Raw genomic sequence first — 20,930 nt, 5'->3', positions numbered from 1 at the left:
CCTAGATACGTTAAGACACCCCTTTGGTAAAAGGCTTTTGTATTGAAGCACTAAGGAAAAGTCTATAGGATTGTGTGTACTTTCAAGGTCACTGCATTTTCTTTGTGATATCACCCTTCCTTGCCTACATGCTCAATTCTAGTCCTTAAAAGTCTGGTCACCCAAGTGACGAGTCCAAATAATATTCCGATTGGCGGGCTGCGGGTGTTACAATCAGTTCTAAGACATTTCACAACCCTTTTACCCAGCCACATGTTGCGTGCTTATATAGCAACGGATAACAGTGCAGAAACAGGGCCTCCCCCAAAGTCAGTTAGCAGCGGTTAAGATATGTCATTCAATCATGACATCTTTACTTCCACACCCTGCATAGATATGTGTGTATCAAACAAAAAGGAATATTTTCTAATCTGACTAGTTAAGAGACAGGAGAGATAGCTATTTAGGGCCTTGACTTGAATTTGCTAAGATAGACCTTGGATACCAAACCACCTGCGCGATTGAAAAAAACAACAGCTCAAAGTTCAAGTTCTATTTGCTAAGGTAAGATATAAGTGTTTGGCTCTATTGTACAAAGGGAAAAACCAAGACGTAATGTTTCAATGAGTTTGTGTTTTCTCACTGCCCTATAAACCAAATTCTTTTCATTTATTTACTCCACCAAAATACCAAAGTCATGATGTATATTCTTATATTCAGTTTCTTTCACCAGATTGTATACCAATAGTTTCACTTGTGACTTGTTTGGGGAGGAAGTTTGCGGTGACATGCTTCCTTTTAAAGGCGCCTACAGAAAAAAAGGTGTCGCACAAGATGTATTCGCATGTGTTATTGTTATAGGAAAAGGCCATGTTGATTCTTAGATACCGAGTTCTGATACTGTGACTAGTCACAAGGAACGGGTCACTGCCTCACACGCTAGTTTAAAGGTTGCGAAGTCCATATACCAAGTTTTTGTGCCGGTCTGTGTACAGAGACTTAGACCAGTGTAATACATTTTGTTGCAGTCTGAGACAAAACTTTAAGAGCACTTTGGAACAGTACCAGTGACTGTAAAGCTAGTGGCCGGCCAGCGCAGCGTGGCCTTCAGTGAGTATTACTACGCTGCCTGTCTGCTTGCTTGTAGCCTGCCTGCCAAGGCTCTGCATATGCAGTGCATACATCGTTGAGTCAGCCTCACTTTCTTCACGGCTCAGTCTCAGTGCATGCACTGATATGATTCACAGCTTCACACGTGCTCTGCTTCTCTTTAGATGATAACCTATAATAGGTAGGCCTGTGTTAGATTTTGGATTTGAACATCATGATGTGGAATTATGTTATGTAATGCTGCTGGTATTTTTGTGAATGGATACAATTTTTGGAATATTTCAATCCAAGAGATATTTTTTGTTTGTGTGTTGTGAACGATTGGTGTTTGGAGTGGTGTTTGTTTTGATTTGATCAACCAGATAATTAAGCACATGAACTTGTACTTACAAGTTTTTCCGCTGGGTGAGTACGGCTTTTTGTATTGCTCATCGTTTCCTCATGCCATGTGAAGTAGATCTTGAAGTAGGGCCTACATATTCAATATTCTGAACATGTTGTGAGTGACATATGTCCAGATTAATGAAATTTAAGTTATTATGTTCTATCATAATTTATTGTTTTTTAAATTTCTTTAAATTTGGCATATTCACACTCTGTACTCCTCACTATCTGTCTCTATAGTACCTCACTCTCCCTTTCTCTCTTTTTGACTAGTACTCTCGTTTCCCCTATTTCTTTTCTCCTCTTTTTTTTCATTCTGTATTTTTAGTTATACCTCTCCTCTACGATATATCTGCCCATAGATCCTGTAAGATTTTAAAGAATCTGCAGTGTTTTCTGTCTTTTGGTTTCTCTCATACTTTGTAGTATCATTATCTTCATCTCTCACTTTCCCTTTCTCTTGGGCTTTGTTGCTGTCTCTACAGTTGGGAGTTTCACTCACTCTTTCACTCTCCATCTCTCCCTCTCTTTTTTCTTTCCTTCTTTCTTCCCCTCTCCCTCCCCTTTACTAGAAACTGTAACGGTGGGCACAGTCATCACAATTTGAAACCAAGAGAGAGGGGTATTTATGAGTAGGGCTACTCTAGAAATCTGTTTGGCAAATGTTGTATGGTGCTGTATTCATGGAAACTCAGGCTCTCTCTCTGTCATTGAGACATATCTGTATATGTTTGTCCAACTTTTGAAAATGTGTGGGCAAACATGGGTGTTAATCCGGGGGGGGGGGGGTCCCCTCCACCTTTCGGCAAAATGGTCCATTTTTTGTTCTTTTCAGCCACTTTTTGATAATTCAGGTTGATTGTCCCCCACACACACACATTTCAAGCTGGATTTGTGCTAATGGGCACATTATAGACCCCACAAATTGCAATTTCTCATATGGACCCCCTCATACAGAGTATATTAAATGCAATTTTAATGCTACCTTAATTATAATAGTGCAGGAATCTCCACCATGTCGAAATTTGTCTGTTGAATGACCCATAATATCTGTGAAAATCATGAAAATGTCCAAGTTTTATGCTTTTTTCCTTTCTTCACTCCCCCTTCGCTATCTATCTCTAGCCTTGCCCATCCCTGCCCTCTCTCTTATGTGCACTCTTTTACTCTCATTGCCCATGCGTCATCATGTAGGCTTTGTAAGAACTTCAATTTATATGTACAATCTATTTAATGATACCAGCACCTTTTGAAAATAATAGAATGGATTTAAATATTTTTAGATCAAGTTTGTCTTGTAGTTTGGTATTTATTTCCATTTTTATACTTTGCCAAGTAACTATGTGTATTTGCTTTGCGGCTGGTTCTTGAAAAAAGAACTTGGTCTTGATTTTTATAAGCAAACAATTACCAATTTTAGTACACAAAACAAACACTTTTTAAGTAGAGTCAATCCATCTTTTTGAAATGCATTTAAATATTAAATATATGCATATTTGAACTGTAATGCAAAGAATTGCAGAATATTATAAGCATCACAAATATTTTCTGTATTTTGTCTTTTTGTTCGATTGCTGTAAGAACCGTTCACATGTACTGCAATGATGAAAATGGCGTACTTGGCTGTACATTTGATCCTGTAAAGGTTTTGGATTAAGGAAAGTGTGAACAACGTTAGTCCTTACTCATCAACTTGTCTCCAATCATTAACTAAATATGTCACTTTATCTAAAAGGAATTGACAGACGCAATTAGGTCATGTAGGGATCTGTTGTTTTATCTGGTTTGAGGTTTAGGTTTAGGGTTATGATCAATAGTTCACTTCATCGATTAAATGTGTCACGTCATTCAGTGGGAATCAGTTATACCACAATAAGTCTTTAGAGATCTAATTTGTATATGTTAATTTTATCTGCTCAAACTCCAAGTTTTAGGTTTTAGGGTTAATATGATCAGTAGTACACTAAATTTACTAAATAGTGTCACTTTATTTAATGAGAATTGACAGACACAATTAGGTCATTGGAGATCTGATTTTTGTTCAACTCAAAAGTTTAGGGATATGATAAATAGTATTAAGTGTCATCAAACTTAAGACAAATGAGGGGAATAAACATATTAGATTTGTGGAATAGAGTTTTGGATCAGAATTAAGGCGTATGACCAAAGATTTAAAAGTATCCTACATGATGTCACAGATAGGATCTATGGAGTGGTCCATAAAAATCAAGTAATGTGTAATATCCATGTCAGAAGCTATAGTAGAGAAATAATTGTATAGAAAATGGATTCATGGTTTCATAAATGTCCTCCATCATGTTAATGGGGTTGAGAAACATAACTATTTGCACAGGTTATATGGTGCCCCATAGCCCCCTCTCTACCTGGGTCTCTTACTGCATAGGCCTTCAGTTACAGAAAGTGCAACATAGCATGTTGGTGGAATAAGTGTTTCTACCATTGATAGGAAATGAAGTTAGGCTAAAATATGGTGAGAAGATTTGGTAAAGATTAACACCTCACAACAACTTCCTTTATTTTAGATCGCAGAGACGGATTTTCACACAAAAATATGCTTAAGGCCAAGGATTCAACATACTTAGGTTTCCTTAAGGCAGGATCCTTGTAACTTGTGTCATGAAATTAATCTGGAATTTAAGGACAATCACTTGAGCATAAAATTAACAAGAATCTTAGAAGATTTCTTTGTAGAGTTATTATCTGGTTCAAGAATATCTACCCGTGTCCTTGGTGGCACAAGTACGCGGCCAGCCTTGCACTGTCTTCTGCCTGATTTAGGTCACTTTTTTTTCTTTCAATTCAATTTTTACATTGTTTGCAATAACCAAACTTGTTCACCATTTTTTACCATTTCTTACTTTATATTTACCCTTGGGGCACTCAAGTTTGGTTTGGGTAGGGGTTGTGTGCCGCGAAGAAGTTGAAAGTAAACACATCAATATACCAATTTTTCAAGAAAATTGGACCCATCGATATACCAAAAGTCAAAATTTTCAGCAAAATTTGACATAAATTGTCTTGGTTTTTACAACTTTATCTCCAAAATTTTGAGGAAATTTTCAATATTTTAGCTACAGTTTTAGGCAAAATTGGGCTATTCCCCCCAAAATGAGAAAATTGTGAAAAAATGACCCATCCATATACATGTTCCAAAATTGGGATATAAAAGGGATATGAGTCAATTTGAATTTGTACTTTTGGCACATTACAGATGTATTACCAAGAAAAGTTTTGGCCTGAATCAAGACCATTATCAGTTTCTCCCACATCCCTGATAAGATCATCCTATTTGATCTCTATGACCTTAGCCTATTGGAAGTTTGCTTTGGGTTTTTGTCCTCACTCTAGGCAAGAACAGGGATTATTATTATTATTTTGTTGTTTTCGTACTAAATGTTGAGAATTATTAAAAAAGTTTGCTTTTGAATATAATTGATAAATAGAATGGAGTAACAACAGATGTTGTAGAAGTTTCATAAGGTCAGGTTTTGTAGAATATTTGAAACTTGTTTGAGAAAGGAAAAGTATAAGAATGTTTTTGTTTGTTTGTTTTGATTTGTTTGTTTTTGTTTGGCTGCTATTTGTTTAATTGTGTATTTGTTTTTGTTGAGGTGTTCTTGTCTCATCAGGTCATTCACATACACACATTTTCAATATTAGTATATTTATCAAATATTTTGCTTTGTCTAATTTTAATTTATGCACCTAATAAGAGAGTTATATACTTGATATCAGTTGGACATGTTATTTCCCTGTTTACAGAGATGTAATATAATCTAATTTATTTTAACCTGCTTTCTTATCTCATGGTTGATACTTCCTATACAATGGCAGAAGTAACAGCTTTTCCATTTAGAATCCACACTACCCCCTGTGGAAGATTTAGTTAAAGTCTTCCACACCGGAGGTACTCAGTACAAATGACCATACTGGGGCGTGCATAAATATGGGTAGCATTTTCAGCCTTCTGGTATATCAATGACCCCCTTTTCAAAGCCTATTTTGGTATATGAATGGAAAATTAAAAAAAAATTTTCTCAATTTTTTCGGAAAACGGCCCAATTTTTCCTTAGGCTAATCTAGCCAAAATTGTCCCAAAATTTTGGGAAAATTTGTAAAAATTAAGACAATTTTGGTTAAATTCGGCCGAAAATTTCGACTTTTGGTATATCAATGGGTCCAAATTTCTTGAAAAATTGGTATATTTATGGGTCCACTTCCAAAATCTCAGCGGCACGTCCGCACCAAAACCAAACTTGAGTACCCCCGGCTTCCACAGAGGGAGTAGAAGTTTTGAATAGAATAGACAATTGGGTAACTTCCATTTGAAATACTCACTCCAGTTGTAAAAGATATAGATAGCCATAGTACAGGGGGAGTATGCTTTTCAAAATGATTAACCCTGACCAATTACATTTGAAAAACATACTCCCCCATGGAAGAGATTTCCAAAATCTTCCACAGGGGTAGTGTAGATTCAACTGGAACAGTCCAATATACATTTGACTTCATTTTGGAGTGGAGTGTTGTTCTATAGGTATCATAACTTATAAAAATCATAACCTCATTGTTTCTACTTGTGGTAAAGAAAACTTAAAGATGTGTTATATTACAATATTTGCATTCTTTGTTTAAAATAACACAGAGCTAGTTTTGCATTCATTCTTCTGAAACAAAAACTAGTAGCTCCTTTTGAAAAAAAATTATTTAGTTGTATTGGAGAGATGTTTTAATGTAGTATTGCTAGAAAGAGAACAAGGTTTAAATAATTGAAACTAATTGAAAACAAAGATGTCTTTGAAGGAAAGGTTTCAATGCAGTACAATTAATCACACTTGAGGTAATACCAAATCTTCGTTGTGGTTTGGTTGCAGTTTCATATAGAACTAGTAGTCTTGTTGGGTTACTGCATTAGTTAGCTATTTGGCTGTTCCAGTTAAAATCCATACACCCCTTATGGAAGATATGATCTTAATCTTCCACACAGGGAGTGTGAATTTCAAATTGGATTACCTGAATGGGGTGATTTCCATTTGAAATCTACACCCCCTGTGTGGAAGATTAAGGTTATGTCTTCTACAGGGGGTGTATGGATTTCAACTGGAATAACTTATTTGGACTGAGCAGTAACTAGTTTGTCTTTAATGTCTTAATGAACATTGCAAGAGTTTGCTCAATGTAACGAAAATGATTTGTGTAAACAGTTGTGATGATTTAGTACCATATGTTCTGGTTTCGGAAACGTTTTTGCCGGTGTGCGTTATCTCGATTTAAGCAGAAATCAGCTGCCCCACCCTTTGTTTTTATGTGCATAGTATCTTGTCTTATCTGAAGCACTTACCAAAGTTACTTTTATTTTCTATTTCAGATTTCTGGGCCATTCTATGAGCAACAAAAGGAAAAATAAACAACTTGAAAGTACTGACTGTTTGCTTGGCAGAGAGAAGTAAATCTAGTGAATCTTCGTACGTGCAATATATACCAAATGATAGCAACTGAAAGCAGTGTTTATTCAGTGCAACAATTGAAGCACAGACCACCAATGTCTGAGAGTCCAGACGTACAATCTAAACGACGTCGAGTTGATCTGGGCATGCCTCGCGGAGTCCTCGGTAGCCTATCTGGCAAAGGCGATACCATGTTGGACGGAACTGATGACATAATGGAGAATGGTGGTGCAAACACTGCTGCTGAACTACTGCGTAAAATGCTGCACAAGCATGGACACAATGGGTCAACAGTGCCCAATATTACCAACAATGGACATGATGACTTAGAAGAAGCTAAAACAGGTGACTTTGATGATAATGATAAAATCGGTGTACCAAACGGTACAGATGATAAAGCTAATGAAATAGACGAGAAATCATCGGATGAGACAGAAGCAATGGAGAGTGGCACAGATGAAGGAACCGATTTATCCAATAAGAACACCAGTATTAACGAGAACTGTAATGGTAGCACAACGCCACCTCCTAGCAGTACTAATGATGATCTTAAAGCTAAACGAGCGCGAGTTGAAAACATAATAACCTCCATGCGTAAATCGCCAACCCCACATTCCCATCCAGATCAAATGGCCAGCGACGCCCCGGAAGCAAAACGGCAAAAACGCAAGCAGTATCAACCTCAACTACATAGGACGAATAAAGGAAAAGAATCGTCGGGGAACGAGAAGACGAATGGACGCAGAGTCGAGAGGCGCAAATTGAAAGAACTTTTGGGACATCTCCAACAGCAACTGGATGTGCTGCAAGAAAAGTACTTTGACCTCTATGAGGAAGACAACAGTAGTTTGTCAGATGATGGTTCCGATGATCTGGATGATTTGAAAGAACCAATCGAGACTTTAAGTGCAATTAAAAAGTGTGAAAAACAGGCTTGGGCCCAAGCTAAGAAACGTGCTGCTGTAGAAAATGCTGCTCTTTTAGGGAAAGGTGGTTCCCTACGATTAAGAGACACATTAAAAAAAGAACTTGCTCGCTCAGTTTATTCAACTGTAGACAATATAGTAGAGGAGTTTGCTAGTAAACATGGAGAAAATCAGTACTCAACAACAAGCGCAACCCCTGAAATAGCGGACACTGTCCCAGTACTTCAATTCCCTAATAATCCTCAACAGAAAAGTCCTGGTAGTAGGGGAAGCACACGTCAGGCAACCCCTCACAGATTCGACGAAGAGCAGACTGAAGCCATATCGCTCGTCGTGCCCAATCGCAGTCGCGTAGTCGGCGCCAAGGCATCGCCAGCTTCAGACCGTAGTCGCACAAGTAGCCCAGCAACTTCAAACGCCTCGCACCAACTCGCCGCCGCAGAAGCTGTTACAGCCAATGAGATGATGAGACATCCATTCATGCCTGCGTTTTTGCCCACCTCTGTTGCAATTCCAAATCCAAGCTTACATCCTTTCTCAGCGTTGTCGTTGGTATCTGCTGCAGAGAATAGATCAAAAAAGGAACAAAAGGAAGTCTACGATGAAATGAGGTAAGTGGAGCAAATTTTGTACATTTCTTATATAGGTATAGCTACATCAAAAGAGTGCACTTGTCAGCATTATTAGATATAATTCATCTCATACTTAAGCAAACAAGGCAAATTTAATATATCCACTTAAGTAATTTGAACAAGAACGATGCCATTTCAAAGCCCCGAAATACACTTTTATGAAATGACTTGGTAGACAAAACTTAAATAATGAGTGTACTTTTTCAGTGTGACATATTACAAATCTTGATTAATATTTAGTATCTTTCTTATCATTGTTAAATAAGTGAAAAATGTGTATTGGTATAAAACGAACCTAAAAATAATAACAACGATAACAAAATCATTCATAAACAGGCAACTATATATATTATATGGACTAAGTTAGGTCATGCATGCCTCGAGGCTCATAATATTAAAGATAAATTAACAGACCATTAAGATCTGTACAATTCTTGCTCCCAATTTCTTCATGCTTTTCATTTATAAATTGATAATAAATTGAATGTTGAATGTGCACTTTTGGATGCCTGCAGGGTAACATTATGTATGTCACAACAATTTCTTTTAGCTTCATCTCGAACATATGAAGCATACAAAAGCTTTTAGATTAAGATTTCTGAGAGTCAGTGTGTTTGTATTGTTATGGTTCTTTAAGTATGCTTTGATTGTTTGACCAACAATGTAAATCAACCATTTCAAGGCTTGCTGGAAATGATTGTTATAATATGCCAGCGAATCAAAATATGACTTTGATGAAAAGAAGCATTAGATAATTGGGGGAAAATTCAATTTTGAATCAACAATGAGTGTTTACTAACGTGGAAGTTCAAAGTCTAAATCATGCACTTTTTTTTGTGGACTGAAATCAAAGTCGGTCTACTTTAAATAATGATTCGAAACTCATAATCAATTGAATTACATACCATTCATGATTTGCTTCTCGAGACCAAGTCATCACATTGAAAATTTGATTTCAAGGATCACTTCATTTTTTTGAAGATTAAAATGAATTTTTTTTTTGAAAACTTGTCCAAACTTGGAGGTTTTTGTCAAGTGCAACTCGCCAAGCGGCTGTACAGTGGTTTTTGTATGAGCTTATGGAAACAAACACTATCAGGTCTAAGAAATAAACTTTTTTGTTGGTGTAAAATCCAATTTCATGGCTTGTTTCACAACTAGAGCGTAGCGGACCACAAAAAAAACACCAGTTGAAAACCCCAGTAGGAGTATCAAAGTCTGTGATGAGATAAGAATTGGTCTCAAATCTCCCTGGTGATTTCTAATATGATTGTGATTTGATTGTGTCAAAATAATTAGCTCAATCACACATAATTATTGTATAATATAATTATGAATTCAGCAAAATATTGTTATAGTTAAAATAGTTGATATGTTTTTATTTGTCCACTGGTTGCATTTGTAAGCAACTGATGAAAGTGCCAATACTGTAAATGTACTTAAGCATGAAGCAATTTGCATGCAGCAACGGAGTGGTATTTTTACCAGAAGCCTTGAATTAGTAGAATAACTTCCGCCGCCCATGTCGTCCTGTTCCTCCTTTCAGCCCTAAATGTATAATAAATGTCGCTTAGATAGTAAAAAAAAACCAGAACAAACAGTAATGACAAAGTTTTATTATGATGCAGTTCCTGTTAATATACAGCTCTGTGCATATATGGATGTGTGTATATTACATATATGCTTTTTGAAATGAACTGCCAATCAAAAAAGTGACGCAAAGTTATGAAAGCAACATTGCCGTTCTCAAGTTGGTGAATGGATCGAGGTGCCAATGGCAATGTGAAAAGTATTTGCCACCATCAAGGCCTTAGTGTATTGTACTCATGCTTATGTTTGTTGCCTTATCCATTCTGTTACATTATTACCCCGGCATGCGCACCCTTTGTGTTTTGCCCCTGGAAAGTTTATCCATGTGCTTGTCACTGACAACAATAGCAACACTAAACAGTCTCTTTTGAAAAGTTCCAAAAACATTTATATAAAGCTCTGAAAAGTGATATTTGTAGTTCTGTGCAATGGCAAATTTATAGTTTCCTTTTTGCCGCAAGGAATTCCGAATTCCCCCTTCTCTCTTGATTAGATTTGTAACATATTGCTATGGTCTTGGTGATAAATTGCTACTCAGTCATGCCAATCCAATCACTTGATGACATTAAGACCACCTTGAGGCCAATCTAAATCTTTAAATTGATCTTCTTAGTTAGAAGGCACACATGGTATGTTAAGAGTTACGGTTTACTTACTCGCCCTTGTGACTTTCATTTCAAACCCTGTTGAAATATACACAAAGTTTTTACAATGGCAACAATGAAGTATAATGGATGTGTAGTCAGAGATGTACGAAAACAAGGAAATGTAATCTTGACCCAGCTTTACTATGTACTCAAGAACCGATGATGAATATCAAAGGAGGGCTTAGTGGATTTAAAACAAACATTATTTGTGATTTTTCAAGGGTGGTTTGTTCAATTCAACAGAGCTAACAATCCTTTCCATTGGAGGTAAATCTGAAGAAATAAATCTGAAGAAATAAGAGAATTAACTTTCATGCATACAATAGAAAAACATTAAACAAACATCTTAAACTATTTGATTATTTCTAATTACCATTGAAATGCCCATGATTTTATACTTTTGACCTTTTAAAGACTATTAATCTCATTTTATTTCATCTAAATCTTAGGACCAAGGAAAAATGGATTGTCATTTTCACTTCCTTTCTTTATTTTAGACCTTATTTTTGCTCACCGGATGTGAAACATTTCAATATCATTATTCAGTACAAAATAAAAGCTTCAACTTTTCCATGTTCACCACTTCCTAAATTTGCTCCAGGGCCTTTCTTGCTCAGGAAGTTGAACCACATTATGTATATCATGTACCAAGAAGGGATTTTTTGAGACTATTTTCAAAAGTTACAAACATGAAATATTATCTTCAAACATGTGATTGCATAATCATAGCTACAAAACAAAATTGGTGCTATGAAGTTGATGTGTTTTAAACTATATGAACAACATCTGTGACAAATTTTGTAAAAATTATAATTTAATTTTTCATTTCATATTTCTTTGTTGAAGAAAAAGTTGCGGTAGAAGTATGATCCATACGGCTATGGAGGATAATCTTGTTTTTGTGTGTATTTAAGAGAGAGGAGTAAGTTGCTTGAAAACTTAGGAGGCTTTTATAGATTTGATTTCAAAGTAGGGCTGTTTGAAATACCCTTAGGAGCTGCTTGTCTTACTGCCTGTACACACACATTTTTGTTCAACCTTTTCTTCCCTGGTATAAAGAGACGGAAGAAGGAGAGATGTTTCACAATGCATTTGTATGGCAGCGTGGGGGCAAATGTACTGTGTAGCGGGTGCTGCTGTTTGGGAGATGATTTCCCAAGTGAGAATCCAAGTAAACATTTCCTATTTAGAAAGCTCTTGCGTCTTGCCATTGTGTTGTCTCGCAGCTGGTGGTGTGCTCGGTCCACCCCTTCTTTCCTCCTTCATTGTCTGAAGATGAGTAACAAAAGAAAAAGTGGAGCAAGAAGTAAAAAAAAAAGTGGCCTGGTTCAGGGGGTTGTACAAGCCACTTCTACATTACATATCCATCTGTTAAAAAGTGCAAATGTCTTGTCTGACAGGAGAGCAAGCTAGGGAAGGGACAGGCTGTATTCAATAGGGGTGTCGGAAGCACGTTTGTATTCTAATGTTTTCACTGTGTTGTCTGGGCTTTGAGAACAAGTTGAGCGTGGTCAAAAAAGCTGCTTCCCTAGATATTGGTCAAAGGGACTTGCTTGCAGGTGGTGCTTGTTGTTAAGTTCTAACTCTTTCACAAAAGGTACATTTTTTTGGCTAATCTTTGATTATAGAACTCTCTTATTAGTTGGGAATTGTCCACAAACGAGAAGTCACAAAGGAAAAGTCACAATGACCCCTGTTCAGATTAGGAAGTGTCAGGAGAAATGCACCTTTATGTACATAAAAAGTTACTAAAAATAACAGTCAAGTCGGTTCATGTATCAGCATCTTTGAGAGAGTTGAGCAGACAAATGGTTTCAAGACATGTTAAGCTACATGCATCATTGTTTAAATGCTTGCACCCTCAGCTCAAACCAACCGTGTACCAATTTCACACGCTAGAAAATGAGTGCACGGTTTGTGGATTGGGTACTGCTGTGATACTTAAAGACAATCCGCTTTTAAACAGCGCTAGAATTATTGTAAACTATCAAAATCATTTTGTGATGTCAAATGGAAACTATTAGATGCTTTCTTTTTACATCTCAAGCATGATATAATTGTTAATTATTGGGTATTATGGAGACAATCTTTGATGTCTCGCTCAATTACTTGGAGTGAAAAGACGTTGGTAGGCTCCCTAACCATCTGGCTGAAATTGGACAGACTGGTGGTTTGCCACCTTGTGACAATACGGTTAACAAAACTTGTTGTTCTTTCCTTGTTTGATTCAGTCAGAGATAAAAGATCGTACAAACGTTTTCAAGCATTATAAAACAATTATTGAATGAGTAGAATGGGACTCAATCTCTCAAGGGTCTATAGTTGTGGGTGTGTCAAGTATAATAGTGGTTGCTATCTTAAACCACAAGAAAATGATATTGTTAGGTAAATTGTTAATAATGATATCAACACTTTGTAGAATTTCTTTTCTCGTTAGATTAGATTAAGATAAAGTAATTTTTAATTGGTTTTGTAGCATAATAAAGAAGAGTGATATGAAATAATAGAAACCTTTGTAATGAAATTTTACAATCTATTATGAACATTTTTATTCTCTCCCGAAAGGCTTGTAAGCAAATAAACAAAAACCTTAGATTCATTGTTATAGAAACAATCCCATATTATTTTCAAGTATCCAGATACTAAGACATAAATCATTCTTTTTAATTTAAACAAAATACAAAGAAACAAAACAATAAATATTACATATAAACCATAGAAATACAGACAATCCAAGCTGTGTCATCATTTTAATCTGTTTTCAACAAACCACTTAACTTTGTTGTATCCCTTCTGTATGAATAACACACATTTCTTTTGTTTCAAACTGCACAAGGTTGAACTTGAAGGTATGCTTATTTAATCAAGTAAAATTTGAAATATTATAAAGCTGCCTTTATCTGTATTAATTAACAAATGCTTTAAAACCATTCTTTTTCAGAGCGAGTAACATTAGGTGTTTTTGTTTTAAATACAGTGTCACCTTTCATTTAGTTTATTAATTGTATGTTGATAGCTGCATACAGTCACATGACGTCACATCGGATATGTCACAATATCGTTTTTCATTTTATAGAAGATATACAAGTACATGTGCTATGTGATACATGTCATAAGGTCCTTCACATTAATTTCTTAGTTTACTGTTTAAGAATTTTAAAAAGGCACGAGGTAACTTTTAATTATTCAAAATTAAACATATATTAAACATAGAAAATGTCAAATTAAAATAAAATAATTAAATATTTTGAATTTTCCACAATCTGTGTTATATGGCAGCTATAAAGCTGTAAATTTTGGTTGCAGATACAACCTTCTTTACAGTACTAAACAAATGTAGGTCCATCCACTGCACAGGTCCATAGGCAAGCTGCACTTATTCTTGGCCAAGGTCCTGGTCTTAGATCATGGCCTATGCTTAGATCAAGGTTACACTTTATCTATTCACCTCATTCCAGTATTTCTTAGACAATGGGGAAAAACACCTTTGTATCGCTAACAATAAAAAATGATTAAACAATGTGGTAATTTGCTCATTCTGACCTTATTTATTATTTGTGTGTAAATTTCTTCTACCTAAACATACTGAACTCTTTGTTACTTGGACCGTAACCTCGGAGTAAAGTTTAAAAAGATGCAGTATTGGAACAAAAAGTGCTGAGTTGTATCCATAAGTAATATTGATGTACAGGTGTGAAGTGCTTGACACAAACATGAATCATGGAATCATGATACATTTCAAACAAGTGTAGCCATCATTTAATAATGTTAACATGAAATGGTAAGAGACAGGAGATATTGAACCTGACAGAGTAGCAACAGAAGATCTAGTCAACTCAGTTTGTCTGCATGCCAGAAACTGTATGGTGGCAGGATAGACTATGGACCACAATGGCCTCATCCCAATTGCATAGTTCAATGATTTAAATTAAACAATCATAGTGCAAAATTTGACCTCAAGTTGCAGATTATGAGTTTTTGTACCCAAATTTTCAAATGTCATTCAATGAATGTATAAATGTATTGGGGTTAATGAACTGTGCCCTGATAGATGTGGATCCTTGTGATAGTTCAAATTGCTTAAGATTGGAAGCAAATGCAGAAACAGATGTACACCCAAGGTTAATAAGAAAACAGATAAAGTAATTAAAAGAAATGTAAAAGAAATGTTATATTTAATAGATGTGATTCCACAAGCAGCAATAAGTATTCATAAAGGTGTTTAAATGCCTGTAAATATATTAAAGTGCTTTTATATGTTAAGTATAGAAATAAATGCATTGAAGTGTTTAAAAAAGTCTTAGTGCATTGCTTGAGCAATTAAACATAAAGACCCTACATTTAAGCTGCATTTTCTATGCCGGATTGCTAAATATAAAAATCTTTGCCTCACTGAAATAGGGCTTATGTCATTATCCATAGTTGTCAACGGATTACATAAAGGATAGAGGGAATTTCCCTTCCATGTTTGGTATGCTTAACATTAATTTATTCATTATAATATTGTCACAGGAAATATTATAATTTGTCAGTCAATCCCATCTAATCAATGTATTCCAATCATGATTAAAATACCATAGGGTAAATCACAACAGTCAAATGGTCAAAACCAACATTAAAATTTACTATACTGTTATACAAGTTCATAAAACAAAATGTAACATGAATAAATATGCCCACGGAGGAAAAAATCACCAACAACTGTTGTCGGCCGATCGTCATTGCATGCATTTTGCCTCTTAGTTAGATCTTCAGCTATTCTTGGCATTTTGTAAATCTTTCTTACATCAAAGTGACAATATCCTCTATGAACAATATTTTTGTGTTAATTTGTTGTACTTATGACTCAACCATGATTTCTTCTAACAGATCAAAATGTACACCTGTAACTGTCGATCTGTTTACATGTAAACATATGATTTGTGTCATCTGACACTAGCACTGGACGAGCACTGCTAAATACTACAAATCCGAAATATATATTTATAAACAATCGTAATATTATAGGAAACACACCTTATTATTAGTCAAAATATGTTTATTTATTTTCAAGTAAATCCTTTACTTTTGACTCAGTACCCAACTTACACATGTTGACTGTAAGTAGGGTAGGGCACAAATTTCAATGTGAACTGCTATAGCCATTTGGGGTGTTTGTACTTTCTTGAAGGTTCTTACTTCTCAAAGTCATGGTCACATTATGTGCACTAATTTTGCAGTATTTTAGGATCAAGTCCGATATGATCATCCGGACTTGAATGCAACCACTGTTGTTAGATGTTGCCATAAAAGGGTCAATATAAGTAACAAATGTGTTTACTTCTTGAGTGCTACAGCGGCATGTGACTAGTCCTTTGATGCAGTTCCAAGTTCTTGTTGGTTTAGTTTTCCTTTTGATATAAGTTCAAGTAATACTTATATTTCTGTGAATTGAAATACATGGTATTCAAAACTTTTTATGACACAAGGTGATGTGGAATTTTTTTCAAGAATATATTGAAATCTTTTGATCATAATTGGTTTTACTTTTGATTTATGAATGATTACTCAATTTAGGAGAAAGCATGGTTTTAAAAATGATTTAATTATTTAATGCTTAATTTCTTAAATGTGAAGAAAAAATGTTTATATGCAAATAAAAGGTTGTATGTGATAAATTAGTGCAACTTGTAATTTATATTGGCCATGAAGTTCATTTTTACCATAAGATATGATCCCTCCTTTTAGTATTAAATATTATATAATTTTTAAATACACTGTCATCATTTCAACACAGATTATATTTTATAAAAGATGCTGTAAAATTTCTTTATATAAACATTTTCAGAAAATGAATGAACAAACATAAAAACACAGTTTGCAATGATTGGAGTTGACATTGTCAGATTCGTCAGAACGAATCTTTCAAATTTATTTACAACAATATCATATATCACTAAATCACTATTATTTCCAAGTAGCAAGTCTATAATGTATGCATCAGCAGAGATAAGACAATTTATTTGCGTGAAGAAGAGCCAGCTGTTGACAGGAGGCATTAATTGAACAAATCTAACGGTTATGATAATGGCATCATTTTTTTCGCATGCGCCTACACCAACATATTAAAGACAATCCAGGTGCCTGTCTTCTATTTTATAGTTAAAATTAATGGCTCTCTGTGTCAGTCTGCGAGGTAGCAGCTTATATTTATAATTAAAAAACAACTGTAAGACTATTAAATCGTAGAGCTATTACACTCGAGATTTTATTTGCCTACGTGTAACCAATTATCTGTTTCTTGCAGTCCAGATATATTCAATAGAAAACTTCTACAAGCTGATACAGTATTGTTTATTTCTGCAATATGTGATACTTTAAATTAAGAGATTTCAATCTTAATTCATTATAATCATACAAAGAGCATGTACTTACAGACTATTGGGTTTTTAAAAGCTTGAATGACGTACCAACAGGCTTAGATTAATTCAAGAAAGATTTTGCTGCATCATGTACCAAATAGTCGATCTTCCTTGGGTGCTACTACACATTTTATGAGTACATTCTAATTATTTTGTAAAATGTTATTATATTCTACCAATTAACCTATGACATAAAAGTGCAAAGTTGTAATTATGAAAAACGATGAGTTCTTTCCAGCTAGCTTATGTAAACAGGTGGTGGAAGTAAATACGATATCTTTAAGAAATATCTTTAAGAAATATTTCCCTTTAAAGCTGAACCAGATAGAGTAGGAGGTTGATCCATTGTTTCATGACATCAATGAGATAGAACATGAAGAGAAACAGTCTGTTGTTAATTACTGTGTCTAACAATGTTCTAGAAAATATAAGAATTGTCAAATTGGTCTCTCCTACTTGCATAACATGCAAAAATGTTATATTAATTCGCAATTTAAACAAATGACTCATTATAATAGGCAGCTAATCAAAAATAGGCCTGATTGAAATTTTTGCCGCTTCAGATGTCTAAGATAAATTATTTCAAAATGCTTTTGAGTCATTTTTATCCATAAAACGATACAGGATATAGTCTTTTTAACTCATGATCTTCTACAGCATTGTTCTTGAGGAGGTCTGCTAATGTGTGGTATTTTTCTTTTCGTTTTTTTCTATTATAGGCATGACTTTAATGTCAAAAACCATAACTTTTGAAATTCTTACTGCTTTTCATTCAGTGAAAACATACCCAGCAATAATAGGTGTTTTTTCACCATAAAAAGTTGCCAAACCAATGCTAAAACTGAAGAATCCGAAATTGTCATTAGGTCTGTTATTTCAATGTTCTAAAAAATAACATTGAAAAACCAAATTGGAAACAAATGACTCATTAAGTTGAAGCCTGATGAAAGCTTCAAGTCTATAAGCTTGGGTTGGGTCTACTTATGGTCTTCTCATTGTTCTTGAAGGTGTGGTATTGGGGTTTTCACATTTATTAAAGCTATTCAGTGAAAATGTTTTTAAATTGCAGATTCATGTAAAAATGAAAATCTTACTTGACCAAGTTGAAGCTTTTCAAATACATGTAGCTAATAAAAATTACAGATTTAAAGTCTTGCTTTGTTTTTCATACAGTTTTCACTTAAGCACATCTATGACACTAACAAAGGTGTCAAAATCTGCATTTTATGATCTTTAATCCTCTGGATTAGCAAATCACTGAATGGGCCTTTAAATATAGTGTAAGATGGTCAGTATGGCATGCGTACAAAGTTATGGGTGCGTTTCAACTTGAAGACCGTGGAGACAAAGGTGATTTGAAAAAAAAAAAAAAACATAGCCATTAGTTGAATGCAGGTGTTCTGTTTTCTCTGCATTAGGCCTATTTCAATAAAGAGATAAAAAGATTTGTTAGAAGATTTGATTTGAAACAGAATGATTACTTTTGAAAGTATTTAACATCAAATTACAAAAAGTCTGAACCAAGCCTTAGTTTTGGTATAGTGAATGGCAATTTCAATAAAATTAGACTTAATCAGTTTATGAAGAAATAAGGATAACATTTTCAAAATGAAGGCAAGTGACTGACGTGAGGTGATCTTTCTTTTTTAATGCAACGGTGACCACCGAGATCTACACTATTAGTTATTTCATGGTTGTTCATATTAAAGACAAGTGACTGAAGTCAGGTGTACGAAAGATACCTCAAACCAGTGTTACATTTTGTTTTGCCTAGGAATAAGTTGATCACATTCGGCTTCACACACAGGGGACCCTTCTCAACCAGCCATCACCAGGGTGATGAAGGGTGCGCAGTGTGCACCATCACTATCATGCAACACTAAGTAGCGCGTAACCTTCAACGTAGGATGCACAGTAGTGCGTAATTGTCGCGTCATCGGTCGTCAACTCGGTACGATGCAATATATGGCTATATATTAATTGGGCTCTCGACCAATGAGGATAAAAGTATTCATGTCCACTAAATTATAAAAGACTAGCTTATTGATCCTAAACGTATCATTTATTGCGATTTTTATTAGTTTTATACAATTATTAACTTTGCAGTAAAGATCTAAGCATGAATTTTTGACCAAGTTTTGCTCCACCAGTCTATAATTTGGAAAATTAAGTTTATTATTAATTCATTATAATAAGTCGATCCAACCACAAATTTGTGTGTCTATGCTTATAAACATATATTTTATCATTCAAAATTTAATAATGTCATCCTTGCTACACTTCCTTTGTTCAATCTAGAGGCCTGCCACTTAAAATTAAATGTAATATTACCTTAAAGAAGATCAGGTTGGCAAGACAAAATGATATATGAGAGAGTGATTAGATATACAATATGGCTATTTAATTCCAATCTTCATCTTAGAGTGATTAATACAGGCAATATATATTTCATTAGTGTAATCAACATGATGGGACTTCTAGTTTGGAGCTCAAATAAAATGCAAATTATCTACTAGGTCGTCCCTTCACTTCCTGTCATCTTGCCCTATGAACAATTGTAATCTTGTAAGTGTTGTGGACATGTTCCTTTATGATTGATGACGGACTGAATGCCAAGATATCAAGCGTTTAAGGAGAAGAGGTCATGTGCACTTGTTTGCTCTGGGCAAACTTATAATTATCGTCTGAAGTAATGATAAAATCACAAATTACTCATTTGTATGAATAAATTATAAATATGATGCTTAATTGTGTTTTAAAGGGTGATACTTTTCATGCTTGAGTTAGAAATTCCATGTCAAAATGCATCAAATGGGTATCTTGATAGTTAATCAAGTTTTAAAAGATCTGATTTTTTTGGTTTATAAAAATTGTCCCCACCATGGAGTGTGTGGGGGAACCATAGACACATACTGAAGTGTGTAAGACCATAGCCAGAATCTCAGGTCAATAGATCCATTGTCATGTCTTGGGGTTAAAATTAGCTTGCATTTGGTTTCTTTCATGTGAAGAATATTAGTATTAAGCCTCACAAATTACTGAAATATTAAGCCACAATCAACCAATTTTTTGAAGTCTTAGTGCATCTTATTTAATGTTAAATACTTCTTTTCTTCTGCTTGTATACTGTCAAGCATAAAATAAATATTTAAAATCCACACTCTTACTATAGGCCTTTTAAGAAATGTTTTTTAAGTTTTAGGAAACTTAAAAACATGTCATATTGAAAGATAGTTATAATATCAAATCATGGGTTTGCAAATGAAAATATTACATTTGAAAACAGTGCTTCCTTGTAAAGATATTAAATAGTGCTTCCAGATATTAAAAGAAGTATTTAAATGGATGAAGATTCAAGATATGTATTCATGGTTCTTATACCAGCTGGTTTCCAAAATGTGTCCACCATAGCCCAGTTTCTGCTCAAAATTGGTTCAAAAGGACACAATCTAGACCTCTTAGATCTCCATAGAAAAATCATGCATTTTAATATCAAATTTTAATATCAAAAGCTGTAATATTGTGTTCCTGATGCGTGATATTTATAAAGAAGAAAAGCAGAATAAATATTATTCTATATCCAACAATACTCCTACCAGAGCATTTATTTTGAACTTCTTGGAGATTTTTTTGTAAAGCTGTTGGTCTTCTGTCTTGATATTTTGTATTGAGGCTATGAAATATATAGATTGAAAAAAACTTACATGCTGCCGTGAGAAAATGTAGGTCAAATATCACACCAGCAGTTGATATAACAAACTGGATGAGAAGAAAGAAAGAAATGGTCGCGTGT

At 34.6% G+C, this 20,930-nt stretch overlaps 1 protein-coding gene across 1 annotated transcript in view; it reads left to right on the top strand.

Annotated features, from left to right (window-relative positions):
* The window catches only part of LOC140151678 (uncharacterized), a 98,209-nt gene that overhangs the window by 57,843 nt on the left and 19,436 nt on the right, over window positions 1-20,930 (top strand). Inside the window, exon 5 of the mRNA XM_072174013.1 lies at window positions 6,863-8,478. Coding sequence (XP_072030114.1) covers window positions 6,980-8,478 — 1,499 coding nt within the window. The 5' untranslated portion in view covers window positions 6,863-6,979. The remainder of the gene's footprint in view (window positions 1-6,862; window positions 8,479-20,930) is intronic.

The sequence above is a fragment of the Amphiura filiformis genome, chromosome 5 (genome assembly GCF_039555335.1).
Source record: "Amphiura filiformis chromosome 5, Afil_fr2py, whole genome shotgun sequence".
Taxonomy (NCBI): Eukaryota; Metazoa; Echinodermata; class Ophiuroidea; order Amphilepidida; family Amphiuridae; genus Amphiura; species Amphiura filiformis.
Note: the sequence above shows the minus strand (reverse complement) of the source record. Positions and strands in the feature narration are given on the sequence as shown.